This window comes from Primulina huaijiensis, unplaced genomic scaffold, assembly GCF_012295235.1.
Source record: "Primulina huaijiensis isolate GDHJ02 unplaced genomic scaffold, ASM1229523v2 scaffold37775, whole genome shotgun sequence".
Lineage (NCBI taxonomy): Eukaryota > Viridiplantae > Streptophyta > Magnoliopsida > Lamiales > Gesneriaceae > Primulina > Primulina huaijiensis.
This window is the reverse complement of record NW_027358831.1, coordinates 392,389-420,348: the sequence shown is the minus strand read 5'-3', so window position 1 is coordinate 420,348 and position 27,960 is coordinate 392,389. Positions and strand designations below refer to the sequence as shown.

The 27,960-nt window shown below is 36.3% G+C and overlaps 7 protein-coding genes and 1 long non-coding RNA gene across 18 annotated transcripts; 6 read left to right on the top strand and 2 right to left on the bottom strand.

The window, feature by feature from the left end:
• Nucleotides 1-12: 12 nt before the first annotated feature.
• Nucleotides 13-1,755, top strand: LOC140968754 (uncharacterized). Its single transcript, XM_073429853.1, has 4 exons — nt 13-390; nt 753-855; nt 1,201-1,362; nt 1,454-1,755. The coding sequence occupies exons 1-4, from the start codon at nt 125-127 to the stop codon at nt 1,610-1,612; spliced, it is 690 nt and encodes a 229-aa protein (XP_073285954.1). The 5' UTR covers nt 13-124; the 3' UTR covers nt 1,613-1,755.
• A 459-nt stretch (nt 1,756-2,214) lies between these two features.
• LOC140968811 (uncharacterized) lies at nt 2,215-5,994 on the top strand. 5 transcript variants are annotated; one of them, XM_073429926.1, is made up of 9 exons: nt 2,215-2,436; nt 2,652-2,778; nt 3,402-3,482; nt 3,579-3,667; nt 3,802-3,876; nt 4,218-4,282; nt 4,361-4,435; nt 4,691-4,870; nt 5,704-5,994. In XM_073429926.1, exons 2-9 carry the CDS (start codon nt 2,656-2,658, stop codon nt 5,787-5,789), a joined length of 774 nt encoding a protein of 257 aa, XP_073286027.1. In that variant the 5' UTR covers nt 2,215-2,436; nt 2,652-2,655; the 3' UTR covers nt 5,790-5,994. The 5 variants fall into 5 exon arrangements, with proteins under 5 accessions (XP_073286027.1, XP_073286025.1, XP_073286024.1 ...); XM_073429924.1 differs by having other exon boundaries at nt 2,652-2,781; XM_073429923.1 differs by having other exon boundaries at nt 2,248-2,436; nt 2,643-2,781.
• Nucleotides 5,995-7,410: 1,416 nt separating this feature from the next.
• LOC140968726 (peroxidase 64) lies at nt 7,411-10,005 on the top strand. The gene is made up of 4 exons (XM_073429801.1): nt 7,411-7,652; nt 7,732-7,920; nt 8,156-8,318; nt 8,573-10,005. Exons 1-4 carry the CDS (start codon nt 7,446-7,448, stop codon nt 8,968-8,970), a joined length of 957 nt encoding a protein of 318 aa, XP_073285902.1. The 5' UTR covers nt 7,411-7,445; the 3' UTR covers nt 8,971-10,005.
• Nucleotides 10,006-10,356: 351 nt separating this feature from the next.
• LOC140968727 (uncharacterized) lies at nt 10,357-14,066 on the bottom strand. Of its 2 annotated transcripts, none has more exons than XR_012173836.1 (3): nt 13,894-14,066; nt 13,580-13,620; nt 10,357-10,411 (listed from the first exon to the last, which is right to left on the bottom strand). It is a non-coding gene; the product is annotated as an uncharacterized lncRNA (long non-coding RNA). The 2 variants fall into 2 exon arrangements; XR_012173835.1 differs by having other exon boundaries at nt 10,372-10,411; nt 13,580-13,617.
• LOC140968725 (UPF0496 protein At1g20180-like) lies at nt 11,312-13,898 on the top strand. The gene has a single exon (XM_073429800.1). It carries the CDS (start codon nt 11,887-11,889, stop codon nt 12,982-12,984), a length of 1,098 nt encoding a protein of 365 aa, XP_073285901.1. The 5' UTR covers nt 11,312-11,886; the 3' UTR covers nt 12,985-13,898.
• A 1,217-nt stretch (nt 14,067-15,283) lies between the features above and the next one.
• Nucleotides 15,284-22,674, top strand: LOC140968712 (RNA pseudouridine synthase 2, chloroplastic). 6 transcript variants are annotated; one of them, XM_073429776.1, is made up of 8 exons: nt 15,284-15,829; nt 16,164-16,307; nt 16,465-16,698; nt 16,819-17,021; nt 20,993-21,071; nt 21,358-21,533; nt 21,628-21,730; nt 22,342-22,674. In XM_073429776.1, the coding sequence occupies exons 1-7, from the start codon at nt 15,497-15,499 to the stop codon at nt 21,725-21,727; spliced, it is 1,269 nt and encodes a 422-aa protein (XP_073285877.1). In that variant the 5' UTR covers nt 15,284-15,496; the 3' UTR covers nt 21,728-21,730; nt 22,342-22,674. The 6 variants fall into 6 exon arrangements, 1 of the variants encoding a protein (XP_073285877.1); XR_012173830.1 differs by lacking the exons at nt 21,628-21,730; nt 22,342-22,674 and adding an exon at nt 18,539-19,624 and having other exon boundaries at nt 20,385-21,071; nt 21,358-21,525; XR_012173829.1 differs by lacking the exons at nt 21,628-21,730; nt 22,342-22,674 and adding an exon at nt 18,539-19,624 and having other exon boundaries at nt 19,928-21,071; nt 21,358-21,525.
• A 1,457-nt stretch (nt 22,675-24,131) lies between these two features.
• Nucleotides 24,132-26,213, top strand: LOC140968708 (pentatricopeptide repeat-containing protein At1g20300, mitochondrial). Its single transcript, XM_073429771.1, has one exon. The coding sequence runs from the start codon at nt 24,259-24,261 to the stop codon at nt 25,876-25,878; it is 1,620 nt and encodes a 539-aa protein (XP_073285872.1). The 5' UTR covers nt 24,132-24,258; the 3' UTR covers nt 25,879-26,213.
• A 205-nt stretch (nt 26,214-26,418) lies between these two features.
• LOC140968709 (thioredoxin-like protein CDSP32, chloroplastic) lies at nt 26,419-27,602 on the bottom strand. The gene has a single exon (XM_073429772.1). The coding sequence runs from the start codon at nt 27,462-27,464 to the stop codon at nt 26,565-26,567; it is 900 nt and encodes a 299-aa protein (XP_073285873.1). The 5' UTR covers nt 27,465-27,602; the 3' UTR covers nt 26,419-26,564.
• Between the last annotated feature and the right edge of the window lie 358 nt (nt 27,603-27,960).

The following is a 27,960-nucleotide window of genomic DNA, read 5'->3' as shown; positions in this document are numbered from 1 at the left end:
ATTAAGTGCATTTTTGGCACTCTGCACTTGGAGAAATAAGACAGGTGTAGCAACTCTGCCACCTGCTTCTGACGAACGACCCACAACCTGAGCTATTCGGAACAAACCCAGATTTCTTTCGAACATGGATTTCCTGCGCAATAACACGAGATATTTTCTGATGTTTTTTCTTGGCTCATGCTCTTTCTTTATCGAAGCTCCGGCCCAGTCTTTGGTGAAGCAAGAAGGGTTTTGGTTTGGCGACCAACCCGCCAGCGCCGAATCCATCTTAATCGAAGCTTTCTTCGACCCGGTTTGCCCCGACACCAGGGATTCATGGCCACCTCTCAGAACAGCCCTAAAGCACTATGGCTCCGCCGTTGCACTTGTTGTTTATACATTTCCGTTGCCGTAAGTTTGTTGGTCATTTGATTTGATTTCTTTTCTTTTCTTTTTTTTGGAGGAGGTATTCCTTCTGGTTGCATTTTAGGAGTTAAACCCCAACCCAGGAATACGCTGACGTATGAATGCATAAAATCGTAGCATTACCTGTGACTTGTTTTGAAGAATGAAAATGCTGGTTCAATTCAAATTTTTGAGTGGACTATGCAAATTAAATCCTTTGGAGTTGGTGTTTGCCGATTCTCATGTAGACCAAAGTCGTGCAAATTGACCATTTATCGATATCAAGGCAGAATCCGAACCACGCATTACGTAATCAGTGAACGTGTTCGTCTTCTTGAACATGTCTGATAAATCTCTTATAAGTGCAGTTATCATGATAACGCCTTCGTGTCTTCCCGTGCATTGCATGTCGTCAACAAATTGAACGCCTCAGCCACATACAATGTGCTGGAAAAGCTTTTCAAGCATCAGGTTGAGTTACTTTTAATTAATTTGCCTCGCTATTTGTGTGGTTTTGATATGTAAAACCTGATATCCGATCAACGTGAATAAGAAGATTGTAGGATAGTTTTTAGGTTGACCAAACTGTGATTGATCTCGATTACTCTGAATCCTGCTTACCTCAATACTCCAAGCAAATGAATCAGTTCGCTGTGAATAATTCGTGGGCTTGATAGTTTATAAGGTCGGACGAGTTACTTTAAACTGATCAAGAAGGTCTTTCGTGATAGCTTTCAAGTGAATGCTGCAAGCATTATGGATCACCCCTTAATTAGGGTGAGTTTTGAGAGTACTGAAATTTACATTGTTGAACAGAAAAGCTTCTATGGGGCAGCAACATTCAACACATCGAGATCAACTGTTGAAGACAAAATGGTAAAGTTTGTGGCAGATGCACTTGGAACATCTTACCACTCCTCGATCAAATCTTGCTTTACAGACCCCAAGACCGATCACACGACAAGAGTCTCTTTCAAGGTACAATTGCAAACGTGCAAAGAACTTTTAAGTTTAATTTGGTTATCTTCTTGTTGACATTTCAATCTTTTACTACCTTGTCTGATTTCAGTACGGTTGCATGCGAGGAGTTTATGGCACACCTTTCTTCTTCGTTAATGGATTACCCTTAACTGACGTGGGCTCGACTCTAAGCTATGAAGAGTGGAGAAGGATAATAGATCCTTTGGTGGGTAAATATGGCAGACGTATTGAGGATTCGGATCACTGATCTTCCGAGTAAATGATGTGTGGGAACTTTCTTTCTCTTCCTTGTATCATGTAATATTCCACCTTTTGATCGAATGTGGAATAAAACTCTTGCTCGATATACTAGGAACTTTATTTAATCTTGTAGTCAGCCAAGTGGTTGTTGCCGTCAAGGGATCGCAAATCCGATATCTCGTTTCAAATTTAGAATCATACATGCGATAGAGTGATATTTTAAATTACTATGCATCAGATAATCAATTTTAATCTTGTAATGATCATACAACAAACTATCTGCAAATTAAATACCGATCTTTTGTAATTTACGACATTTCAACAAGAATAGTTAAAATTTAAAAATCGAATAAAATTTTATTTTAATAAATAAAAACTTTACATAATCTACTCTATTATCTATTACCATTAACGTTAATATAAAATTAATATAATTATCAAATTTAGTTTGTCAATTGTATATTATATTAATCTATTTTGGCCAATTTTCTTAAAAAGCCTAAATTATATAAAAAAAAAAAATTCGTACGAGGATAATTGTAATTGTAATTAAGAAAAAAGACAAAAGGGACGCTTTGAAGCTTGTGTGGTGGCTTCTAATTATGAAGGTCAACTATAACAGAATTTAGCATGCAAACATGAGGCCACGCTTTAATAGATTTTATTGTTAAAATATAGAAAGGAAGTACAAATGTGAGCTAGGGCACAGCCACTATATATAGCTGAGGAGATGGCAGGGCGGCGGTCAGCACGTGACGAAGAAACTTAGCCAGAGGAGAGGGCTTGTCTTTCGTGGAGGTTGAAAATCTTTACCTTGCGTACATTTTTCAGGTAATTTTTTGTATCAGATGCTGGAATTGTCCTAAATTTGGAAAGGAATCCGCAATGAATATCTAGATCTGTTGCTTTTTGCATCTTTTTTCTTTATTTAATTTGATTTATGTGCGGATTTGCTGTTCTTTTTTCGTCTGTTTTGTAAATTGAATATAGTATGTGAACCATTAATTATTTCGATTTTTGTCATATTTTTTTGTTAGTTGTTGAAGGGGCATGGATCGTTATCACAAGGTGGAGAAACCTAAGGTGGAGACACCGATTGATGTTAACGAGATTCGAATTACGAGGCAAGGCAGGATGCGGAGCTACATCACTTATGCCATGAGCTTGCTCCAGGTGGTGGTATTCGCGCGATACGTGTTCTTATTGTTGCAGATGTTGTCTATGTCAAAGTTACTATGTTTTTTTTTGGTTCAGTTTTGTTTGAAAGTGTGACGAATTGAAGGAAGTTGGGGCCTTTGGTGACATTATTGGTGAATATAACAGTACTTGACCATCCTCGGCAATTGTTTAACTCTAGATGTTAGGGTATTATAATATTGCACGTGCTTATGTTTTTTTTTCATATATTTTTTAAACATTTAGTTTGATGTCATGAATTTTTTACTTAGATTTCATGGCTCTGTGACTTTGTTTATTATGCTGTTTTTTCTTATTGCGTTCTTTCGGGGGTTAAATGTGGATTTGGTTATTTGACAAAGTTAGTTGAAAAATCGTGTATATCTCGGAAGTTTCAAAGGATTATTTTCGCATTTTTTATGGATAGTCTATTGTAATTTGTTTCGAATTCATATTATTTGCTGTTTAATTGGCTTTCTTTCTTTATTTTTTGAATCCAAGGGCATTTCCTTGCTATTCTATCTCCTTCCTTAGATTTTATTTCTGGGCAAGATTATTCTTTGGGCACATGCTTACCTGTAGCGTTTATCATTCTCAAGTTATCATTTAATGCAACATAGGAGAAGGATTCAGATGAAATAGTATTCAAGGCAATGGGCAGAGCCATCAATAAAACGGTGACAATTGTGGAGTTAATCAAGGTTGGCCTTTTCAATGATTTTATTTTGTTTCTCGGTTATCAATTATTTATGGTTGGAGTGTTGATCCGAAATTACTGTGTTTTGTCTGTAATTTAGAGGAGAATTGTTGGTCTGCATCAAATTACCGCTATTCAATCCACTGACATAACTGACACATGGGAACCATTGGAAGAAGGCCTCCAAACGTAAGATTTTTCTAATTGATTGTGACACATACCAGAAAATCTCATTAAAATGTTCTCATGTCGAGATTGCACAAATGTGACACAGTGACAGTATGACTAACCAGCCTTTGTGACATTCTTTGCTCGTACTACAGGCTTGAAACCACAAGGAAAGTTTCGATGGTCACGATTACTCTCTCGAAAAAGGAGTTGGACAAGAAAAATATTGGGTAACTGGTTTAAGAATTTTCTTTTTGTAAATGTTACTATTCTGTTTTATTTGCTGTTTCTTGTCCAGCTTTGAAATATATAACTACTCTTTCTTAGACTAGCTTCTTGAATTTCTTGAGGAACAAACAATAAGTTTAATAAAAGTTATAGTTTCGCTTATTGTTTCGTTAGTTGTAAAGCAAAAGGAGCTTCTTCCAAGTCTTTCAAGTTATGGGTATTACTACATCTTAGGTCCTTTAGGTTTCGAAAGCTTTTTCAACTATTACTGTGACTCTTATTTTGTACTTCTCACATAATTGTCGCAGTGGAAGTGGGATTATTGATTTGTTGTGATGCGCAGGTACCAACCACCCATACCAGCTGACCAGGTTAAGGTTTCAACAGAGCTAGACTATGATGGAGGAGGTGTCAAATTTATTTACCTGTGCTTTTTCTTGATATTTCCGCTAGAGGATATTTGTTTTAACTAGTTTATTTAAGCAGAGGGATCACCGTCTACTCAAGGAAGAGGCAGAGTTGGTAGGGGGAGGGGGAGGGGGAGGCCTAGAGCCCCATCTGGTATAATTTCTGTTCGATCATGTCTGTTAGTTTAAATTATTAGAGCACTAATGCTGCTTGCTTTGTATCTAGTGTTAAAAAAACGTTTTGTGTTCCTCAACACTTATTACCTTTTTTTTCAAACGGATGAACAAATTTTAAATGTTTCTGGCAGTTCTTTTTGCTGTATTGTGATTGTGATGTATGTGTGGAAAGTTTAATTTAACTCTTAGATCTTTATTTACCTATGATATATCTGTTGTATCGATTGCTCAGGGAATGGTTTTGCATCAGCTGAGTATGAGGATGGAGGCTATGAACGGAACCGTGGATATTTTAGGGGCAGGGGACGGGGCAGAGGTTATGGTTACCGTGGCCGTGGGAGAGGAGGGTACAATGGTCCTCAGGTGGATAACCAGTATAATGCTGGAGGCTACGATCAAGAAGCTCCCCGTGGTACTATTTCTCATCTTTCTTTCAATGTTAACTGTATCATTCAGGTCCACCTATTCAGCAATGTTTGTCTATTTGTTGTGGCCAATGATCTAGGTGTAGGCCATAGTACCATACTTATATGTTCAAGCTTCCCACCCGGTACTGCTCCCAAATGGCTTGAGCGATAGTTGGTCAGCAAAGCCATTTTTTTGTTGTGGTGTTTTATGTGCCCATCTTGCTAATCCAAATCAATTAATTTATATCAAATCAAAGCTGGACTTCGATTGTGCCACGCCTCGAGCCCGGGCCCGCGCCCGCGCCTGCGTGACTGCACAATGAGCCCCTATAGCAACTACTTCGTATTCGTACTCGCTTTACGAAAATGATTAATCCAAGTTGCTATAAAAGTCCATTGTAATCCTTCCGAGACTGGGACCGCGTCTGCGTGACTGCACAATGGGCCCTTATAGCAACTTCTCCGTAATCGTCATCTCTTTAAGAAAAATATTAACCCAAATTGCTAAAAAAGACCATTGTAATCCTATTATAATCTCATTTTAAATCTTTAATTTTTAAGATGTGGGACAAAAGGTATTACAGATGGACCACTTTGGGAGAAGTGTGACTCTATTTTATTTTATTGTAGACATAGTGCTTGATAACATCGTGACAAACCTGACATGTGGTCGAGAAGGATGACCTATCTCGCTTCTCCTCGTATACAATACAAGATATCTGGGCATTTAGTTGTAAACAAACAAATAGTTTGAGTAATTTATTTTTTTTAAGGCTTACTCACGCGGAACATGCTTCTATCTTGGTCATCACGATTTGGTACATTTCTATCTGCGCAGGGCGTGGCTGGGGGAGAGGCACTCGTGGCAGGGGTCGTGAATTTCGATCTAATGGACCAATCGATGTTTCTGCTGGAGGTGCTTAATTATTCCAACGTTGTGGCTATTATGTGAGAAAAATATTTACAGACGAATTATTTATCTTTGGGGTTATCAGTAGTATTAACATTAGGATATTGTGGAATAACTTGGCAGACCGCCCTTGCCCAGTGAGCGTTTTTGTTCTCATTTTTCGACTTTGGTTTCATGATTCACAGTTAGTGTATTCGAGTATAAGCTGATACATTCTTTAATTTGTATGCCTGGATAAGCTTGTTGGTTGCAGCTCTATTGGTATCATTTCCTCAATTGATCCTTTTTTCATTCTCCATCAAAACATGTCTTCGCTGCATATCCAAATCCATTTTTACTCTTTAGGTACTCTTTAAGTTGGATCGTAATAAAAGACTGTAAATCCCCTACTAGTTATTTCATATTTATTATTCAATTTTTTTTATTTTTTATTTTTTCCAAATGAAAAGCTTCTTTGTTGGCTAACGAACCATTTTTATATTTAATTTGATGGCTTGTAGTTTTATTTATTCATTAATGAATAAAATGAAGAGGGCGCAGGTATGAAATATCTTAATTAACGTGGCACATTGCGTTTAATGGTTGAATTATTTTTTTAAAAAAAAAAAAGAAAGAGTAATAATATGGATAGTTTAAAATTAATGGTAGTTCTTGATTTATGACCCCTGTACGAAACCGCTTCTTCCGTCTCATCCTTTTATTTAATTTGTAATCCAACCATTTATAAACACATAAAACAATTTCTTCAAAAATAAAACAAACTTAGTTTGAGAAATCTGATGCCAATAAAGGGACAACAAACGTAAAATTGAAACGTTTCACGTATTATAAGAATGATTTGAAATTGATATAGGGGATCAACCGAATTTTATACACTTCAACGTCATTAATTCTATGAATGGGGTCGAAACAAAAGCTAAAAGGCTCGTAAATTAGTTAATGAACTTTATTTGTTGGACTTTATCCACCAAAGAACTTTGCTTTCCCCCTAATTTATATATAATTGCATTTTAACAAGATCCGTAAGCATAGTACAAATAATCAGTTGAGTTATCATCAGTTGGGTGGTCGTACTTCAGACCTAAAAGAACAAGTTTGTACGACTTTTTCATGGGTTTAATATAATTATTTCCCTCTGCTCAAGTACATTAGACATAGGTCATATATCCTTTAATTATAGTATAATAATAAATTTCAAGATCCCTATTTATTTACGAGAAATATAAAAGGTGTGAAAAAAAATTAATTTTGTATTGTTAGGTTTAACATGAACGGTCGTTGCTTCTTTGCCTAGCAAGATCGGATAATAATTAATTCTCATACAAGAATAAGAGATTTCTAAGCAAAGAAAGATGAACCAATTTCCTTGGCATCGATCAATTCCATACTTACGAGTTACTCAAAATTAAAGATATATGATCAGTTGTAATTTCGTGACAAATTAATGAATTCACATTTTCATACCCAAATTATACAAATAAAATACTAGATCGTATTAAACAAATAAACTCAAAGTGGTTTTAGCCCACCAAACATGCCAACAAACAGTGGAGAGGGCAAAAATTTTTTTATATTGTACTTCATGCATTAGATTTCTATATAAATGCCATTCAATTACATCAAAGTGGTATATCCACCAGAACAATATTAAGCTTAATTAGTTCATATATATGGAGTTACACAAGTTTCTGGTCTCTATTATACTCTTTTCTTCAACCTTGATCACTTGTTTAAATGCACTAAGTGTGAATTACTATCACCAAACATGCCCCGAAGCCGAGTCGACAGTCGCCAAATATGTAAAGAAAGGAATGCTTAATGATAGAACAGTCCCGGCAGCTCTACTTAGGATGCATTTCCATGACTGCTTCATTAGGGTACGTACCATACACATATAAAGTTTTATGTTAAGTTTGATTAATTTATTATAATAATCATGAGTTCCATTATTTGAAGGGTTGTGATGGTTCTGTGCTTCTGGATTCGAAGGGAGGGAACCAAGCTGAAAAGGATGGGCCGCCAAATATATCGTTGCATGCATTTTATGTAATAGATCATGCTAAGAAAGAAATAGAGGAGAAGTGCCCTGGTGTGGTCTCTTGTGCTGATATCTTGGCTCTTGCTGCTAGGGATTCTGTTTTCCTTGTAAGTGCAGATCAATTATATTTATAGTATCAATAAAAACATATTAATTATGGTAAGATTTCGGTGAATGAATATAGTTTGTGAGATTTGGAACATTTCTTGAAAATTTATATATTCTTTGAATATATTTTCTTGGCGAAAAACAAATAAAAATTTAACTATTTAATACTTTATTAGCATGTTCCACAGATGCTATATTTGTACTGACTATTTCATGTCATGTATATATTGTTAGTCCGGAGGTCCAACTTGGGGTGTACCGAATGGTAGAAAAGATGGAAGAATTTCAAAGGGAAATGACACGAGACAATTACCATTCCCGACCTTCAATATATCCCAATTGCAACAAAGCTTCGCACAAAGAGGCCTTGCCGTTGATGATTTAGTAGCGTTATCAGGTAATCACCTTATTATGGGATCCCATGATTCTGATTAGGGGGGGACAAACTAATAATAATGTACTGTAACTTGTCAAACACAGTTCAATTTTGCATATAGGGCTAGTTGCAAATCTTACATAATGTTGCGCTCCATAATATTTTCTTTAAACTCTTCATATAATATTACACATTTTTTTATGTAAGAAAAAAAATAGTTTTGTCCTAATCTACAACATTGTCACACACATAATGTTGGTAAAATTGCATAACAGGAGGGCACACACTTGGTTTCTCCCACTGCTCATCTTTCCAGAACAGAATCCACAACTTCAACGCCAAACTCGAAGTCGACCCATCTTTGAATCCATCATTTGCTGCCAGTCTAAGGCAGGTTTGCCCAGTGCACAACAAGGTTAATAATGCAGGCTCTTTCTTGGACTCCACACCAACAGTATTTGACAATGCATACTACAAATCGCTTCTTCAAGGAAAGTCCATTTTCTCCTCAGACCAAGCTCTGCTCACAACTTCAACAACCAAGGCATTGATCACCAAATATGCTACAAATCAACAAGAATTTTTTGAGGGATTTATCAAGTCCATGATCAAAATGAGTAGCATCGGGGGTGGCGGAAATGAGATACGCCTGAACTGCAGAGTTGTCAATTGATCAAGTAGAACCGTTCTCTACAGATTGTTGATTGATTTATGTCGTTCTTTCTCTTAATTTCTGAGTTTGAGATATAGTAGTGTTAGCAGTTCAAGGTTATAAGTGGGATTTTAAGTCGTGGAGTAAATTAGTGGATAAGAAAAACATGTAATCGTTTTCGTATTGATTTTTTATGTACTTAAAACACTTTATAGTTCCCAAATTAAACATACTTAAATATTAAGCAATCAATCAGGAACTGAAAAGGAATTGGTCGAATTCCATTCAACATTATTTTTATAATCAAATACTGTATAGCTGATTACACCCATAAATACATTTTCTTCCCCGTAAATTTTAGTCTCGATAAGAAGACAAGGTCATATTGTTCATATCCAATTATATATGTACAGACAATGAGATTCCGTTGATACAAAGGCAATCCCAATAGTGCCATTGGAGCATCCGATGCTAATTGGAAATGTTTTCCACGCAACTCCTCACACCTTTCCATGTCCTTCAAAGCCCAGTAGAAGAAACCTTCACCTTGATTTTATCTCCAGGTTTTGGCAAGATAATCGGCAATGTGTTCTTCTGTACCTACCTGCAATGATAATAAATAAAAAAGGAACAATTTCAACCAAATTAGTTTCATAGAATAGATCCAGTGGAATAGATACAGTGATTGTGAACATGTTAATAGCTGCATAATTAGGAATTCAAAGTAGTGGAACGTAAGCCATCAAAACGTCAACATGCAATACAAGAATCTTATTCTTCACAGAATCGATTCAAAAAATTCAAATGTCCAACACCAATGAAAAATTACTGAAGAATTAAAATTGTTTCGGTGCAGAAATCAAACCATTTGAGGCTCGTCATGTAAAGGAAGGGGTACAGCATACATCGTTCTAACTCTCACTGCCATTTATACAGCTTGCAAGTTTCAATGACAATAATACTGAATTGTTTTTAACTTCTTGCATCCACATGGTAGTAAATCTGATAATAATCTCAACAAAGAGACGTTTGGTTGTCAAGAAATAAGTTAATAAAGAAACAAACTTTGAAATGACACATCGATGTTTCGGTGCTCTTTAATATGCATTTTAAAGCGGTTAAAAATCAGAAATTATTCAGTGTAGAGATTCAAAGTTATCTTGCTTCACTTTTCTTCAAGAAAAAAAAATATTTAGTTATCAAAACCAAATGTATAATTGCTAAAGCTTCTTTATTTAAACACTACCAAAGGTTATAATTTAACACGGTTGGTTGCAATAGTATGGCCATCACTTTTCAGAAGGAGAGAAATCTCAAGATCGCTAGGCAAACAACAGCAAAAGCGGATGCTTTACAAAATACATCACAGAACTTGTGAGCTTTCCCCATGAGAAGGTTGAAAAATCATACCATGTGTTGCCATGAATTGTAATGAAAGCCAAGCTCCTGGTTTACGTTCACACTAAAATCAATCAACACAAGAATAAGAAGTTTATTTTTAACAGTTACTCATAGTGGAACATAATATTTTAGAAAAACAAGTTGTTCCATAAGTTTGTTGAATCAGCGTGTAATATTTGTCCATTGATCTTCATTTGTATGAATTTAGAGTCCTGAATTGTGCACACAGTGATCTCTGCGTTGAAGCAGCCAATGGAAAATAGATGACAAAACAGGAGCAAAAACATTTTTAAAAAAATTAAGTCCTCAGAAATAACAGTGTTTTTTATAAGAAAAATAATTGTGCACACAGTGAAACAGCACATTGTGCATATGTATAACCCACTTAATTCAACAGAATTGAGCATCAAAGTGTGCCATGTTTTATACCTAATAAGTTTCAGCCAAGTTTCTCTTAATAGATTTTTCTTTACTTTTATGGAAAAGTATTTTGTATCTCATTCAAGTAAATTATGAAAATTAAATTTTACCGGATACTCAAACCTTAAAAAAACATTAATTGAAATGCATGCAAGATCGCGCTACAATACTCTGCAAAATATAGCTGATAACAAATATTGGCAAAATTTAAAGACATCACAAAAGATAAATTTTTAATTTTTACTAAAGAACCAATAAGAGAAGCAAAACATGTACTGTATCAATTGACAATTACTAACTAAAGTGAGAATTTTTAGTGCAAATTGAAATAGATGATTACGAAGTTATGACGCAAGCAGTAGATTGAACAGATAGAGCATGAAAATTAATAAAAGATGCGACACCAAATACGGATAGAAAAGCATGATTAAGAAACGTAGACTCCAAGAATGGTTAACATAGCTGTAACACGTCATCAATTACCGAAGACTTCTTTACATTTACCTAAAATATTTTCTCCTCCATTAATTACCTATCTTTCATTAAAAAGAGCTGGTATATATATTACATGAACAAAATCTAACTTGCAAGGAACGCAATTGCATTCAAGAAAAGCTAGAGCACAATAATAACCACAAGCGGTGAAGAACAAAAGATGCCAGCGATCTTCTTGCTTTAGACTACCAACATGGGTTATCCATAGAAGTCCGCCAAGACATGAACATTATATAAACAGGGTCTTCTTTGGGTTATCATATTCTTTTTCAAACACATCATGATTGTCATCTCTCCAATCAAAAAGATGTTATTGTCCAAGTTCAAATTACAAAAAGAAGGTATGTTTTTCCTTGTCGGTCTCAAATAATCCCCACTAAAATTCAGTACCTCATTATTCCAATCTCCTTCATCGCAAAAAAAAAAAATCCGCTCATCAGATTTTAATTTCCATCAGGATACAAAGTTTTGATATTCTACTCAACAAATACTGATTTTGAATGTGAATTTTTAACTTAATTGTCAATTATTCTAATTAGTTTTTGTGCTTATGTTTTACCCTGATGTCATTCTTTCAATACATGTTTTGATGATTGATACAGTTTCATACTATTTGAATTAATGTTGTTTGGTTGTTTGGATTCAGGAAGAAGCAGAAAAGCCGATGTGAATCGCTTAGTGAGCAAGCCAAACTTGAATGACGAATATAAAGAAGCATTTAGGACGAAATCTTACACTGAGATATGCAACAAAGTTCAAAGCCAACTGAAAATAAATAAGTCTTTTGATGAACAATGCCCACACTCCTTATCAACTCCCCCTCATCTAAGCAAAGTCCAACTCGTGGACCATCTACTTGAACCCCGCCAAGAAACCCTAACCCCTATATTAGAGAACCCAAATCTCCAAATTTTTGCCGAGTACTTTAATACAAGTCTAGAAGCATTCCAAAACTGTGAATTTCTCCTCAGAAATATCAATCAAGAACGCATTAATTATCTAGAAATACAGGATATGATAAAAAAAATCAAATGCGTTCCAAATGGTTCAACTTGGACTAATGATGAGTACTACCAGGTACAAAAAGTTTTGGTTTCATTCACTTCACAGAACCCTCTTTCAGTGATCAGCCCTGAGAAGTTCCATGAATTACACCATAATCACGTCCTTTTGTATCGTGAATTAACATCCCAACATAACAAAACCAAACAAAGAATCAAGGCCAACAAGTGTATTAAATTGGTCAAAACAATATTTAAAGTGGTGGGTGGAGGTGCATTGGCTGCTGCTTTGCTAGTTTTGGCCATGCATAGCACAATAGGCATGGTCGTTGGCCCAATAATACTTGCTTGTTTCTTAATATCGTTGGCAAAGAAGAAAACAAAACAAAGATTGAATAAAGATCAGCTCAAAAGACTATTTGCGCAACTAGATGCTGCAGCAAGAGGGGTATATACACTGATCAATGATTTCGACACAGTAAGTTGGCTCGAAAAGACTATGAACGAGGAAATGGAAGACATGCACTTGCTAGTTGATAATTGTGTTAAAAGGGGGAAGAGTGAGACTTTAGAGGTGGCTGCCAAGGTATTCCAAATGCAAGAGCCTAGGTTTTTGGGACAGCTGGAAGAGCTAGAGAAGCATACATACTTGAGTCTTCTCAACATCAATCGTACAAGAAAGCAAGTTGCGCTAGAAATGAATATGGCTGAGAACTGATCCCAATGCATCTGAGTGAAGAGCTTATTAAGGACAAGACTTTCTTCCATCATTTCAATTAAGGCTGTAATTCTTTTGCATTCTCCTTTTTCTTTTCTTTTCTTTTTATTTTATTTATGTCCTAGTCTGTTATTAATCCAAGTATGTGGTAAAAGGCTCTTGAATTTGTTTCAGATATGAAATTTACTAGCGGTCTCGTGTTTTTTAGGTTTACTCTCATATTTGTCCCAGCAGTCAAAACAATGGAAACCATCAATACTCATGGCCTATGATTAATAAGAAATTACTCATTGGTAGTTGTTTGCGTCATCTCTTACTTTGGCAAAAAATTGTCTCCAATACATAAATTTCCAGTAAATACTAACACAGCCATAAATTGGAAAATTTATTCACAATCTATCACTTTATGTTCACATGTAAATTGTACCATTTTTGGCATATCAAAGGGTGTTAATCCAATCCACCAATCATGCAAAATATTGAAAAAAAATGGAAATTCAGCCATTGTGTTTTCCAAAGAAACATCTCAAAATCATCAAACACTATTGTTCAACATAAAATAAAACAACGAAAAAGTTCATACCCATACCCATACCCATTGTGGCACGATGACGAACACGCTGATGCCCTCAACTACTAGAATAGAACATTCAAACAGAAATACAGAATTTGAACGATGATATTTTCCATTTATCTCAGCAAAAAAAGATTAAGACGTGAAGAAATTTAAGTACACACTTCACTGCGAACAAGTAGGTTCTCATCTCAAAGAATAATATCTCAAATTTCATATGTAATTTTTATTTGCGATTGTATAGTAAGTGTAATTCCTTCTAATTAGACACCTCGAAGCTGGCAAATCCAGTTCAACGATCATGCAAACGTTGAGAAAATAAACTAAAAGTTCACCTTTGGCTAGTCACAATCATGGTTCGCAGAATCTGTATCGGAACGGCGAAAGAGGCTCACCGGGACGAAATTACAGGCGGCGAAGGAAAGTGCTTTGAGTTGGCGTTCTGTTAGAAAAAACGCCGTTATAACGGATGATCGACTGTTTTGGAATGGGAGAAATTTTTGCCCTAATTGTGGACGCAGAGGATAGGTGGGAGAGGGGTTTTTTTTATTATTAATTTAAAAAATTTAAAAAGATTTCAAAAAAAAATTATTTTGCAAAAGTACTTCAATCCACGCCTTGTAGGCGCGGACGCTCCACGTNTAAATTATTGTTCCAAGAAAACGTAAATAAAATCAATTGGTCAAAAGGATATTTTATGAAGACTCATTTCGAATTATCTCAAAATTATATAAACACATATTTCATAAAAAAATTAATTGTAAAACATATAATTATATATAATGGATTTATTATTATTAATAGATTTATTAAATAAATCAATCTATAAAAATGAGAAGGCCAACAGTGAAAAAAACAAGCAAGCATTAATAATTACTTGTATAATATATTAATATTTTATTTTTATGTTGTGATTAATATTTTAATTTAATGTTGTGATTGAAATTCAATTAATAATAATAGCTTAAATAGAAAATAAACAATGTACATTTAGGAATATAACGAAAATATTGTAATTCATTATAAGTTTTATCGATAATATATGCTAAAGTTAAACATCTTATTGATGTATTGATGAAAGACTATTATTTTTATTCATCTTAATTTTCTCCATTCAATCCTCTCATATCTTTAATTTTTCAATCACCCAATCAAATAATACAAAATATTTAATAATTACAATATATTATAAATATTTATAATAATAATTAAACTTAAATATTATATTTTTTATTCTAATTAAATTAATTATTAAAAATTATAATAATAATATAATATTACGTGTACGAGCGTCCGTGATTGACTACGTGGAGCGTCCGCACCTTGTGAAGTACTTTTGCAAAATAAAATTTTTTTTGTATTATTTTGAATTTTTTTAATTATAAATTAATAATAAAAAAAATCCGTGGGAGAGAGTGGCTGATAGCTCACGAATGGGCCCAACTTTGGTTTGGTGCATTTGTTCTTTTCGTTTTATTGTATTTTCATAGATATAAAAAGTTGAAATCAATTTTTATTTTTAATGAATATTTAAATCATTATATTTTTTAAAAAATAATTAAAGTAATTCTATTTTATTAATTTATAACTCCAACTAAAACAAAAATTGGAATTAAAATGATATTAATATTTTTAAAAACATTGTTAAAATACTACGTCGCCATTAATTTTGAATTATAAAATTAAGAAGAAATATTTTTTTTCTCAATTAATTGACATGAAATTCAAGGGCGAAAGGCGGCGGCGAGAATTAGAATTCAGCGGCGTATTTGGGGTCTCTGTGCTGTAGCTCCGCCGCTGATTCTTCTCAATATCTGGCAGAACTAGTTCACTACCCCGAAGATAAACATATAAGTCTTCCCGAAAATTCGCATTTTATCTAGCATAGTATTGAACACGTACGGATGAGAATCGAAGTTTCGTAGTAAAGCGTCGAAAATGTTCTCACTCAACGCTTTAGCTTGGAACTGTACGAATCCCCTTCCCCGAAAACCTTTAAATTTTTCATTGCGACGACTTATTATCACAGCTTGTTCTTGTACCACAACCATTCCCGCCGAAAACCCAGATTTTTCGGATTCTAGAGTACAGCTACCTAACAGGCTGAGCGGTTATTCCGGCACCCATATCGAGGAAACCGTGAATTTGGATTCGGGAAAGCTGAGACTTGACTCTTGGATTGCTTCCCAAATAAATGGCATCAGCAGAGCTAGAGTTCAGTCCAGCATTCGCTCGGGGTTGGTGTTTGTTAATGGCAACGTCGTCAGCAAGGTTATTTCTCTTTCTTTTTCTCTTTTTTTATTTCACTTATTTCTTGGTCTTTTCATGCGAAAGCTTGCGTTTATTCAAAGAAAGGAAAGCACGTGTTGTGCTGTTACTTTGCAATGCAAAGTCTCTAGTTTAGATTCATAGTTGGTGTAATTAAAGATTGAATCCAGAGATTTAGTGTGCATTTTTTGTGGCAACTTCAAATTTTTAGGGAATCTTGATTTTTTTTTAAAATCTTTAGCTGATACTGTCAAGCTATATCAGTCCCGACCTCAGTTCTTAGTTTCGTTTCTGGTTGAGAGTTTATTGGTAATGCTTCTAGTTAAATTTTGTGAAGGTGTCGCATGTCGTGAGAGATGGAGATATGGTCCACTGCACTATCTCAGAGTTGCAGCCTTTGAGGGCGGAACCCGAGGATATTCCGTTGGACGTTGTATTTGAAGATGAACATGTGCTTGTTGTCAACAAGCCTGCTCATATGGTATGCCCTCAATAGTCGTTTAGCTGTCTAAGACCATCTCGGTGTTTCTATGATAATCAATTTTAATTATGTGACTGTTTTTTTATTTTGAGGCTGAATTTTGTTGGAATTAATAAAACTTAAATGCACTGACCGTTAAAGAATTGCGAAAATGCAGGTTGTTCATCCAGCTCCTGGAAATGCAACTGGAACGCTCGTAAATGGTATCCTACACCATTGCAGGCTTTCCGCAGCATTGTTTCTCAACCCAGAAGCACCATTTGATGATAATGATGTTTCCGCTGATGAGGCATGTGAATTCTCTATAGGAAAAGCATATGATGGGGATGTTCGCCCTGGAATCGTTCACAGACTAGATAAAGGAACCAGTGGATTGCTTGTTGTAGCAAAGGTTCCAGTTCTCCAAGTCCTGAAAATTAGAATTCGTTTTAACATTGCTCTTTTTGCTTGTTGGTTGAACTTGAATGTAATCCATATATAAGTTGGCTGCTTCTTATTTTTCTCTGAACAGGATGAACATTCTCATGCCCATCTAGCTGGACAGTTCAAGGAACACTCCATAAAAAGAGTCTACGTTAGTCTTACTTGTGGAGTGCCATCATCTACATCTGGGTGTGTTGATATCCCTATTGGCCGTGATGTGAATAACAGGATTCGCATGATTGCTCTTCCTGGATCAAGCACCCGTGGAAATGCCCGTCATGCTGTTAGTAGGTGAGATAAGATCATTCTATACCTTTCTTCAGTTATTTGAGAAGATTGTCTTTTAATGTCAAACTTGAAACTACTGTGACTGCCCTGAATGTTTTTAATTTATAATTGACACGCTAGTTCATTACTTTGTCTGCAGTGGATTATAACTAATATTATAAATAGTAAAGCTTCATTTCACAGTAACCCATTAGTTTCGAACTCAGATTCCAATTACTTCCAATAATCATTTTTTGACTAGCCAAACAATTGTTATGTTACTGACATAAACAGAACCATGCAATTGAATTTCCAAAATCAGGGATTTGATTGCCGGATTTCTTCTAGCGTTGTCCATGTTCAACTCCTCAAAACTTACCTTTTTGATATCCCTCATTACAATACCAAGCTCCTCTCACTCTATGCCAATTGCCAGTGCATTTCTGATGCAAAAACCCTTTTTTACACTCTCATAAACCCCGATATCTTCTCGTTCACTAGCCTAATTTTTGCTTCCTCAAAATTCAATGATTTTAAGAATACTCTCTCAGTTTGTTTTCTGAAATGCTATCAAATGGGCTTTTTCCCGATTTATATGTTTTACCAAGCGATATCAAGGCTTGCACTGGATTATCGTCCTCCGAAATTGGGAAACAAGTTCATGGATATTCATTGTCATCTGGTCTATTCTTGGATCTTTTTATTGGATCCTCGTTGGTTCCTTTGTACGTGAAATGTGCTGAATTAGATTGTGCCTGTAAGGTGGTTCATACTATGGCTGAGAGAGATGTGGCTTAATTTCTCAACTTTCTTAATGATTGTTTTTGTGTATTGGATATGCTGAAGAAGTATATACTCAAGTATTCTATTCTTCTAAAAAAAAAATAAGAGTGGGTGTTTCTTGGATGCTGCTTTGATGTTTAAGCAAATGCATTCACTTGGTTTTAAGTCTGATGGGGCTAATGTTTCTAGTGTTCTACCTGCCATAGGTAACTTGTGTATTTTAGTTATGGGAATTCGGATTCATAGTCATGTAATGAAGATGGGATTTGTGGTAGATAAATGTATTGTTAGTGAACTTATTAATACGTATGGCAAACTTGGATGTTCTTTGGAGACGTCTCGAGTGTTTGAAGAGATGGGTCAAGTGGATGTTGGGGCATGCAACGCCTTGATTGCCGGACTTCCTCGTCAAGGTCTTTTCAGCGAGGCATTAGAGGTATTTAAATGTTTTCGAGGCCAACAGAGTGAGCTAAATGTTGTTTCTTGGACCTCAGTGATCGCTTGTTCCTCACAGCATGGTAAAAATATCGAGGCTTTAGATCTTTTTAGAGAAATGCAGGTCACTGGGGTAAAGCCAAACTCGGTGACCGTCCCTTGCTTCCTGTTTGTGGGAATATTGCAGCTCTAACAAATGGTAAGGCTGCACACTGTTTTTTGCTTAAAGCGGGGATCTCAAATGATGTTTATGTAGGAAGTGCACTGATTGATATGTATGCTAACTGTGGAAGGATCTAAATAGCTCGACACTGTTTCGACAGGATGTTGTTGCTTAACTTGGTCTGCTGGAATGCAATTCTGGGAGCATATGCAATGCATGGAAAGGGTAAGAAAGCTCTTGAAATTTTTGCCTCGATGCAAAGGAGTGGTCAGAAACCGGGCTCTGTTAGTTTCACTAGCCTTGTATCTGCATGTACCCAAAGTGGCCTTACGGAAGACGGGTGTTATTACTTCAAAAGCATGTCCGTGGATCATGGAATTGAAGCTAGATTGGAGCATTATGCTTGTATTGTAAGCCTGCTTGGTCATGCAGAAAAGCTTGATGAAGCTTATTCAATGATCAAGAAAATGCCATTTGAGCCTGATGCTTGTGTCTGGGGTGCATTATTAAGTTCCTGTAGACTTCACCTTAACACGAGCTTGCGGCTTATACATTATTTGAATTAGAACCATGCAATCCTGGAAATTACATTTTGTTGTCTAATATTTATGCTGCTAAACGCAAATGGAAAAAAGTAGATGAGGTAAGAGATATCATGAGAGGTAAGGGGCTGAAGAATAACCTAGGCTGGAGTTGGATAGAGGTTAAAAACAAAGTTCACATGTTTTTGGCGGGGTGACAAATCACTTTCACAAAATGGCTCAAATTATGGATAAGTTAAATGAATATGCATGGAAATGAAGAAATCTGGTTACTTCCCTGATACTGATTCTGTGCTACAAGATGTAGAGGATCAGGAGGAGCACATCTTATGTGGGCACAGTGAAAACTTGGCTGTAGTTTTTGGAATTTTGAACACTAACAAGGGGTCACCTCTCAGAGTCACAAAAAACTTACGCATGTGTTGATATAAAGTTTATATCTAGATTTGAGAGGAGAGAAATTTCTGTCAGAGACACAAATCGCTATCACCGCTTCAAGGATGGCAACTGCTCATATGGGGATTATTGGTGATGGAGTTCCAGAGTAAATCTCCAGAGTTGTATTGTGAATTTAAGATTGGGTTTTCGAACACTTGGATGGACACAACTGCACAAGGGCATGAAAGGAATCTTTTTCTGAAACTTTTGTGTTTGGAGTGGGAGATTTTATCACTACGGCCTGGATGCGAATTGGTATACAACCGGTAAACTTTCTATTCTCTGTTTCTGATTTTTATTTTGATATTAGAATTCTTTACTAGCTTTGCGTCACACATAGGCAAGGGTTGATTTCGCGTCTCAAAACATTATTGAGTTATTCCCTTCGGTATTGAGAAATTATCTTTTGTTTGCCAGTCCTAGCCATTAATGCTCAACCCTGATGTATTATCAAAAGAATTGAGATTCTTGGATTTAATAATCGTCCTGATGTTGAATATAAATTTCACTCAACTTTCTCTTCTGAATTGTTTAAAGCTATTGAAAAGTCCTTTTTTACTATCCAGCAGGCATTGGAGGATTTGATCTGGTTGGGAAAACGGGTAACGGTGGCTTAATTGCAGGAGCGAAACAGGCATACTTTTATAATTATTACCTATTGGTATCAGTTTGAGTAGACTCATTTAGTATCCCTGTGGGTTACATACATATCTTTCGAGAATATTTCTGAAGTGTGGAGATGTGTAGTGGCTAGCGTTGTTGATGGAAGAGAGATTTTGGAATCATTTCCATTAATTGGTCGGTCTGCAGTATTCTAATTTTGTGATAAAATCCATTCACTTTACCTGCAAATGTTCTTGAGGACTTTCAGAGGGTTTCCTCCTGACACTGAAGCAACATATTAGTATGTGCAAATTTAAATTGGCTGAACAAATTGGGAGTTGGAATGAGCTTGTGACTTTATTTTGGCGTGACAATTGTCAAATTGAAAAACAGTATCTGCTATTTTTTTCTCTTCAATGTCAGGTGGATCAATGACTAAAAGTTTGAGATCGTAAACAATTGAGTCCTGGCATTTAAAGCGTGCAGACTCATATTACATCTGGAAAATGCGTACTGGATGCTGCATTAGGCATATCAGAGGACATAAGAACCTTGGTTGCTCTAATCCATCTCAAATATCATACTAATATATTTTTCCTTGTTCAACTCAACGCTGCTATCTTAATTTTTCCAAAGTTGATGGGGATCTAAAGTGGGGAAAGATAAGAATAATTGGCTGGTAAATGTAATAAGTACAGAGGATGTAAGATTAGATCAGAATAATTGGCTGGAAAATGTAATAAGTACAGAGGATGTTAGATTAGATAAGAATAATTGGCTGGAAAATGTTAGAAGTACGTAGGATGTTATTCAGCTGTTGGCTGGAAAATGTAAGTACAGTGGATGTTATTCAGCTGAATAACCTGAATAACATCCTCTGTACTTCAATAACTTCCTCTCTACTTCTTATATTTTCCGGCCAATTATTCTTATCTTTCTCCACTTCAGATCCCCTCAAAACTCGTTTGTACAAATTTCCATTAAACATGCTAAGTGCAATATGTAGTCAATGCCAAGTTAATTTTGTTCAGGTACAAAGTATTAGAAGTTCTTGCTGGTGGTGGTTGTGCATTGGTGGAATGGAGGTTAGAAACTGGGCGCACACATCAGGTTTGATGTATATCTTGTCCAAATCACTTGAACCACGATGTTGTTTCATAAATACAGATACGCAGTTGAGATATCTCGTTAAAGGCCTCTAAAATTCTCTAACACGGGTTTTCAATATCATATAAGTAACAAATAATCTGAGTCCAGAGCGACATATTTTTATATACCATGATGCCGTTTAAGATCATGATTTTTTACCTTTCGGATTAACCATTGTAGACTTGCAAATTGCTTTTATGCCAGTGTTTACCATCAGTATTGTCTGCTGAAGTATTTTTGGACTTAGATTCGAGCCCATGCAAAATATCTTGGTGTTCCACTTCTAGGAGATGATGTCTATGGAGGCACGAAGAACATGGCCTTTTCGCTCCTTCAATCTAGGAATTCTCCTAGTTGTCACAGACAGCTTTTTCAGTTGGTCTCTGAGTTAGAAAGACCGTGCCTCCATGCTTTAATTCTTGGGTGAGGTTATGCCGTTATGGTATATGATATGTTTACCTATGTTTATGGTTGCTACATTTCATTGTGTTGAATATTTTCTTATTTCGTTTATTAGGTTCGAGCATCCACGAACTGGAGAACACTTGCGCTTTTCTCAGGTGCCACCACTTGATTTTGTTGAGATTTTGGACCAGCTTCGCAACATTGTCAACTAGAAGGTAACTTGTTTGGTTCATGTTGATTTATTTTCCTGGTATGAAATGTGCACGTTTATTTTTCATAATAGTTGGATATTCAGCTAAGGATAGTCAATCCCCATTGATTTAATTGTGGTCATGTAAATGTTAGCACTCTGGCTCTGCAAATTTGTGCATCCCCAGTTTGTCTCAGTATAGTGCTAAGTTAGAATTTGGATGTGGGGGTGAAAGCAAAAAGAGCTGATACATGCCAATATTGCAAATTTTTAGAGGTCGGATAGTAGATGTGAAACAAATGGAGCTCCTGAAATTCGTAAACTCTACCTTTATTCGCTTAACAAGTTTAAAATGTTAATGCACGAACTTGTAATTGAGCTTAATTCATGAGCTAACTCAGGGTCGAAGGAAATCTGTTCTTAATGCAAAATAGCAAAATTTGTTTGGGGGTGTAAAAGAAAAGGGTTATGACCATTTTGCCCATCAAGGTTCAATCTTCTGTTGTGTCGTGAGACTTGAAAATCCCCTGTTTTATAATATCTTTTTTGTTTGACATTCAATATAGTGATAAATCATCTAACGTTGTGATGTTGTATGATCCGATGATATGGAACATTCGACAAATGTATTTACAGGTAATTTAGCCGGTTGTTCTCCAAGAAATAGTTGCGAAGTTCATTCAACGTTGCTGCAATGGGTCTTTCGCCATCATAATCTGTTCTTGTTCTCTGCACGTGGCATGGTATCGAAGCAACAGTATTTTTAGCAGCCCACGTGCAATGACTGAAGCAATGAACGGTTGGAGATTTCAGATGAGTTTTGACTCATGTGAGATGCTAAAATTTAATGTATCAATTAGCATCCATCCCGTGTTAAGCGTATCACATTCCTATCCTGGTTTTCGGGTACTGGATTTGATGTATAATTCAAGGCAACAATTTTCTGTCAATATAGTGTGGTGTTTTTTATATCCTTTATTCTTAAATTAAGACTAGATGTATAGATGATCAAGTTAACTTCTTTCCAATTTGGATACCTTGTCTTAATATTCAGTCAGCACTGGCGCCTACCACGGCTGTTGTTTCCGTGCATCAACCCCTTGCATCGAATGCATGCCTGATAATGGTAGAGTTTATCATCTCACTTCTGACATACCAACCAAAGTATGTTCATGGGAAATAGTTTATTGAATGCGATGAATTATAAAGGTTAACTTCCATTTCGTTAACTATACATATGCAGCAGCCTTTCTGGTATTTTCACAAATGAGGATCACACGATGTCTTGATGATAAATATCGACTTTTTTTTATATTTGAACAAACCAAGTACGCAACAGATCTCAAAAAACTGATGACCAAATCTTAGTCTTTTACTGAGCTAATCTTACGCCTTCGAGGTTAATTCATTACCATATCCTTATAATTTACGCATGTTTTCGATTTTATCTCTATAGTTATTCTTGTACTAATTTAATCCCACAAGTTTCTGGTTGTGTCCCGATTTGATCCCCAGAAGTTAGTCGAAGTTTATTTGTGAATGATCGAACTCTCAAGCATCGATTGTTAACAATAATTCTGTCATGTGATCTTCACGTGAGTTCACCACCGTTAACAGTTAATGCTTGGCTAACGTCTGGGACGAAATAACACAATCAGAAACTTAAGAAATAAATTTAAGCACGCAAAGAACTATAGAGATAAAATCGAGAACATGTATTAGCTGCAAAGATAAAATAATGAATTATCCAAAAAGATGGAAAAACCCATGAAAACACAACATACTCAATTAAATTTAAAAAATGCAGCTATAACAAAATATGAAACTATGAGTTGATGAGATTTTTTATACTCCAATTATGGATTTAAGAGTTCATATTTGAACACATTAGATTAAGGCAAAAACTTGTGTGAGACGGTCTCACGGGTCGTATTTTGTGAGACAGATCTCTTATTTGAGTCATCCATGAAAAATTATTACCTTTTTATGCTAAGAGTATTATTTTTTATTGTGAATATCGGTAGGGTTGACCCGTCTCACAGATAAAGATTCGTGAGACCGTTTCACAAGAAAGGGTGACTTAAAGGACAAGATAAACATCAGATTTTGACTCAATCAAAATTCAAACCCAGTTGTTTTTGCATAACACAACCCCTTATCACTACACTATATTATTTTTAATCGAATGTTTACGTTAATAATTATATACGTATTATATATGAGTTGAATTTTGTCGTCAAGTTTTCATATTTTTGTCGACTTTTTCACATTAGTGTCGAGTTTTCGTATTTTGGGTGAAATTTTATGTCCAGTTGAATTTGTGGTGGAGTTTTTATTTTAATTAATTAATTAATTTAAGTTTTTATTTTTATAGATAAAATAATTAAATTAGAATTGCAATCATTCTTCGATTCAGAACATAATTGAGATGGTCACACCAACCCTTTAAAACCCAATGAACTGAGAGAATTGGAATCGCCTTCGATCGACAAGCTGTCCGGTCTCGTCTCCATTTGAGTTCCCTCTTCTGCACCTAAACAAAACCAGCCTCCAATGGCGCTCGCCAGGTCAAAGCAAATCTTGAATGTCCCCGTACATTTATTCTCCTCTCTCCGTAATATATGCTCCGCCGCCGCAGCGATCCACCCTCAATGTCACGCCATGGCAGAAGACGAGACTGAAGAAGGAGCTTCGGTCTCCATCTCCGCCGACCTTTCTTCCGCCGAAATTTTTCTCGCTGATAAATTCCACTCCATAATCAAAGACCACCACCGCAAAAACCCTGACCTCCTCTTAAACCCCAGCACCCCGTTAAACCCTAATGTAGCCTTCCCGTCGCTATGTTCCGATTTCTCGGGAATCTCCCCCGTAGAATCCCTATCCCCTTCTGTCACCCGCCGAGTGATAGAAAGATGCGGCGCGCCACGGCACGGCATCCCTTTTACCCAAACTGTGGCATTCTTCAACTGGGCCATGTTATCACCACTATCTCATGTGGATATCTTCAATAAAATTATCGATCTTTCGGGAAAGGTACGCCAATTTGATTTTGCTTGGCACTTCATTAACTTAATGAAATCGAAAAATATGGAAATCCCGATTGAGACTTTCTCTATCTTGATTCGCCGTTATATTCGTGCTGGGTTGGCTGCAGAGGCAGTGCACTCATTTAATAGAATGGATGAATATGGCTGCAAGCCTGATAAAAAGGCTTTTTCTATAGTGATCGGTATGTTGGGTAGGAAACGAAGAGCAGCTGAAGCTCAAGCTTTTTTTGATAGCTTGAAGGATAAATTTGATCTAGATGTGGTGGTTTACAATAGCTTAGTACATGGATGGTGTCGAGCAAATAATATTTCCGAAGCCGAGAGGGTTTTTAGGGAAATGAAATCGGTTGGAGTTCAACCCGATGTGTATACTTATAGCATTGTGATTGATACAATGTGTCGGTCTGGGCAAATAACCGGTGCTCATGACATTTTTGCAGAGATGCTTGATGTGGGCTGTGAGCCAAACGCTGTTACCTTCAATAATTTGATGCGGGTTCATGTGAAAGCTAGTAGAACCGAAAAGGTACTTCAAGTGTATAATCAAATGAGGAAGCTTTTGTGTGAGCCGGATGTGATAACATATAATTTTTTGATAGATGTTCATTGCAAGGACAAGAATCGAGAAGAAGCGATAAAGGTTCTTAATTCGATGGTCAAGAAAGGGTGTGAAACGAATGCTTCTACTTTTAATCCGATATTTAGGTGCATCGCTAAAGCCCAGGATGTCAATGCTGCTCATCGATTGTTTGTGAAGATGAAAGAGTTGAAAAGTAAGCCGAACACTGTGACATATAATATACTGATGAAGATGTTTGCTGATTCGAAATCTACTGATATGGTTATCAAGCATTGGAAAGAAATGGAAGAAAATGAAGTGGAGCCAAATGTGAATACTTTCAAGATTCTTATTTCGATGTACTGTTCGATGGGGCATTGGAACAATGCTTACAAGTTTTTGAAAGAAATGATTGAGGACAAGTGTTTGAGGCCTAGTCAACAACTCTATGAAATGGTGATGAAGCAGTTGATAAAAGCTGGTCAGTTGAAGAAACACGAGGAATTGGTACAGAAGATGATGGATCGAGGATTTGTTAGTCGCCCTTTGTTGAATGAACCACGTTAGCATTGGTCTAATGGTTTACCATTAGTAAGGTTCTCGAAAGGAAAAGGTAATATCTCGAAAGGCGGAGGAGTCTTCTATTATGTAATATTTGTTACCAAGTAGGAGTTTCACAAAACACAGGTGAGCGGTATTTAAGTTTGAGAGACTAAAAAAAGTCTTGCAGATTTATCCTTTTGGATTGAATAATACGGTTAGGCCCAAGTGCCTGCTTTTGTGGTTGAAATCAACTTTTTGAAACTTAATTTGATGAATATGAAGTATCGCTTATTTTTTCTTTTCTTTGACAATAAAACAATTTGTTAATATGAAACGTTTTCTGCATACCTGTGAAAAGTTGATCTTGCTTCCTGCATATAAGAAGTCGAAGATGGTAGTAAGAGGAATGAACGTGTGAGGTAATCTTGTTTTCGTTTTTCCGTTTTAATTCATTTTGATCTCATTGGCATTTAGATGGTTCAATTTACAAGAATGTAGCCCCCATTTATGCAGGCCTAGCTGAGAAGCATATGAGATATTGTGTGTAAATTGACCCAGAAGAAGGAAATGAAAACCGTGTATTTGTATGCAAATCATACAAGTAAAATTCAAACCCATCTCAATCCTCGACTTCCATTCCAATTAACTAAATGGAGTGGTAATCCACTTCCAAATCAACTAACCAAACAAACAATTATAATAATAACAATTTAATAAGTGACCCGAACTCCTTGGTATCTAAGAATCTCCCCAATAAGCTCCCCTTTGCCTGACCCAACATACCGCCCGCTGATCTCACCGTCCCTAATGAACAAAAAAGTTGGCACCTCCACAACATTCATATCTCTCAAGAACTGCATGCAGCTCTCGTTTTCATCCCCATTCATCCGAGCAAAAACCACCGTATCCGCCATTGATTTCGAAAGTTTGATCACCGTGGGGTAAACCTTCACGCACGGCCCGCAGTGCTTCAATCCCACGTCCAAAACGAGCAGCTTGCCGTCGATTTTATGATATTCGATCAATTTCTGCACGTCTTCGCCGGAGTGGAGCTGCACCACGGCGGAGTGGTTGTCGCCGTAGTACAAAACGTCTCCGACGAGCTGATCGGGGCCGATTCCTTCCTCCTCATGGATTTTCTCCATGCTTTTGTAGAAGCTGAAGTGAGGTACTTGCTCGATCTTCTCGCGGACGCAGAGTTGGCGGGTTTCTTCCGATTCGTCGCCCATGACGAGCAGAAAGTCGACGTCGCTGCAGTTACGGCTCAGGTCTACCATGAAGGGGTAGATCTTGCTGCTGTTCACGCTGTGACTTGCGGCGTATTCAACCACCACCAGACGATTCTTCGCCGCGCGTAGGGCGTCGTCGAATTCCTCGGTGCTGTGGACTTGTTTCACTCGTTCGTCGCTTTTGGCTTTCTTCACCCCAGGCGTTGCCGTGGCCCGTGGAAGGAGATTCGGGCGGGCTGCTTCTGTATTGTGCAGTAGTCGTTTAAGATTCCATGAAACTGGGAGATTGTAGCCCAAAAATTTGGTGTAAAGAGGAGCGAGTTTTGGTAGAGAGGTAACGTTCTGAGGTGGTTTAGCTAAGAAATTAGCAACAGCAGCCATGGGGCGATGAAATTTAACCAAGCGTTCTTGATTTTGTGGAGAGTTAATCCCGATTGCAAAGGAAGAAAGTGGGATTAAATTGAAGTGGATGATGTTCTTGATATCCACTTGAATGGAGGACTAATGCTAACCACATATACACACGTATTTTGTCTTTGAGAAGATATTCCTTCCGCATTTTCTAGATTATTGATATATTTTTTTAAAAACCTCGCATTAAATTTGAGTTGGTTTATCTTTTACGGGAGTAATTCTTTCAAGATATATCATGTAAGGTCTTTTTTTTTTATAATGAAAGTAGATATCATGTTTCGATGATCTAATGATTAAAATTTCACTATATCATAAGAAAATTTTAATAGGTATTTTGTGTTGATGATCCAATGATTAAAATTTCAAGAAATAAACATTCAGATAAAAAAAAATAGAAAAACCTCATAAATTAGACATGTAATGGAACCTTTTGGTGTCTTGATGACGATAATCAATTAAATCG

What these genes read in the sequence shown, in the direction of transcription:
- LOC140968754 (XM_073429853.1), top strand. Translation starts at nt 125, where the DNA reads ATGGATTTCCTGCGCAATAACACGAGATATTTTCTGATGTTTTTTCTT. An exon ending in AAAAGCTTTTCAAGCATCAG is followed by an intron (nt 856 to 1,200) that starts GTTGAGTTACTT and finishes ATTGTTGAACAG; the next exon opens with AAAAGCTTCTATGGGGCAGC. An exon ending in CGACAAGAGTCTCTTTCAAG is followed by an intron (nt 1,363 to 1,453) that starts GTACAATTGCAA and finishes GTCTGATTTCAG; the next exon opens with TACGGTTGCATGCGAGGAGT.
- LOC140968811 (XM_073429924.1), top strand. Translation starts at nt 2,656, where the DNA reads ATGGATCGTTATCACAAGGTGGAGAAACCTAAGGTGGAGACACCGATT. An exon ending in GAGGCCTAGAGCCCCATCTG is followed by an intron (nt 4,436 to 4,690) that starts GTATAATTTCTG and finishes TCGATTGCTCAG; the next exon opens with GGAATGGTTTTGCATCAGCT. An exon ending in CGATCAAGAAGCTCCCCGTG is followed by an intron (nt 4,871 to 5,703) that starts GTACTATTTCTC and finishes CTATCTGCGCAG; the next exon opens with GGCGTGGCTGGGGGAGAGGC.
- LOC140968726 (XM_073429801.1), top strand. Translation starts at nt 7,446, where the DNA reads ATGGAGTTACACAAGTTTCTGGTCTCTATTATACTCTTTTCTTCAACC. An exon ending in TCCATGACTGCTTCATTAGG is followed by an intron (nt 7,653 to 7,731) that starts GTACGTACCATA and finishes CATTATTTGAAG; the next exon opens with GGTTGTGATGGTTCTGTGCT. An exon ending in TGATTTAGTAGCGTTATCAG is followed by an intron (nt 8,319 to 8,572) that starts GTAATCACCTTA and finishes ATTGCATAACAG; the next exon opens with GAGGGCACACACTTGGTTTC.
- LOC140968725 (XM_073429800.1), top strand. Translation starts at nt 11,887, where the DNA reads ATGTTGTTTGGTTGTTTGGATTCAGGAAGAAGCAGAAAAGCCGATGTG.
- LOC140968712 (XM_073429776.1), top strand. Translation starts at nt 15,497, where the DNA reads ATGTTCTCACTCAACGCTTTAGCTTGGAACTGTACGAATCCCCTTCCC. An exon ending in AAACTGGGCGCACACATCAG is followed by an intron (nt 21,072 to 21,357) that starts GTTTGATGTATA and finishes TTTTGGACTTAG; the next exon opens with ATTCGAGCCCATGCAAAATA. An exon ending in CTCCATGCTTTAATTCTTGG is followed by an intron (nt 21,534 to 21,627) that starts GTGAGGTTATGC and finishes TTCGTTTATTAG; the next exon opens with GTTCGAGCATCCACGAACTG.
- LOC140968708 (XM_073429771.1), top strand. Translation starts at nt 24,259, where the DNA reads ATGGCGCTCGCCAGGTCAAAGCAAATCTTGAATGTCCCCGTACATTTA.
- LOC140968709 (XM_073429772.1), bottom strand. Translation starts at nt 27,464, where the DNA reads ATGGCTGCTGTTGCTAATTTCTTAGCTAAACCACCTCAGAACGTTACC.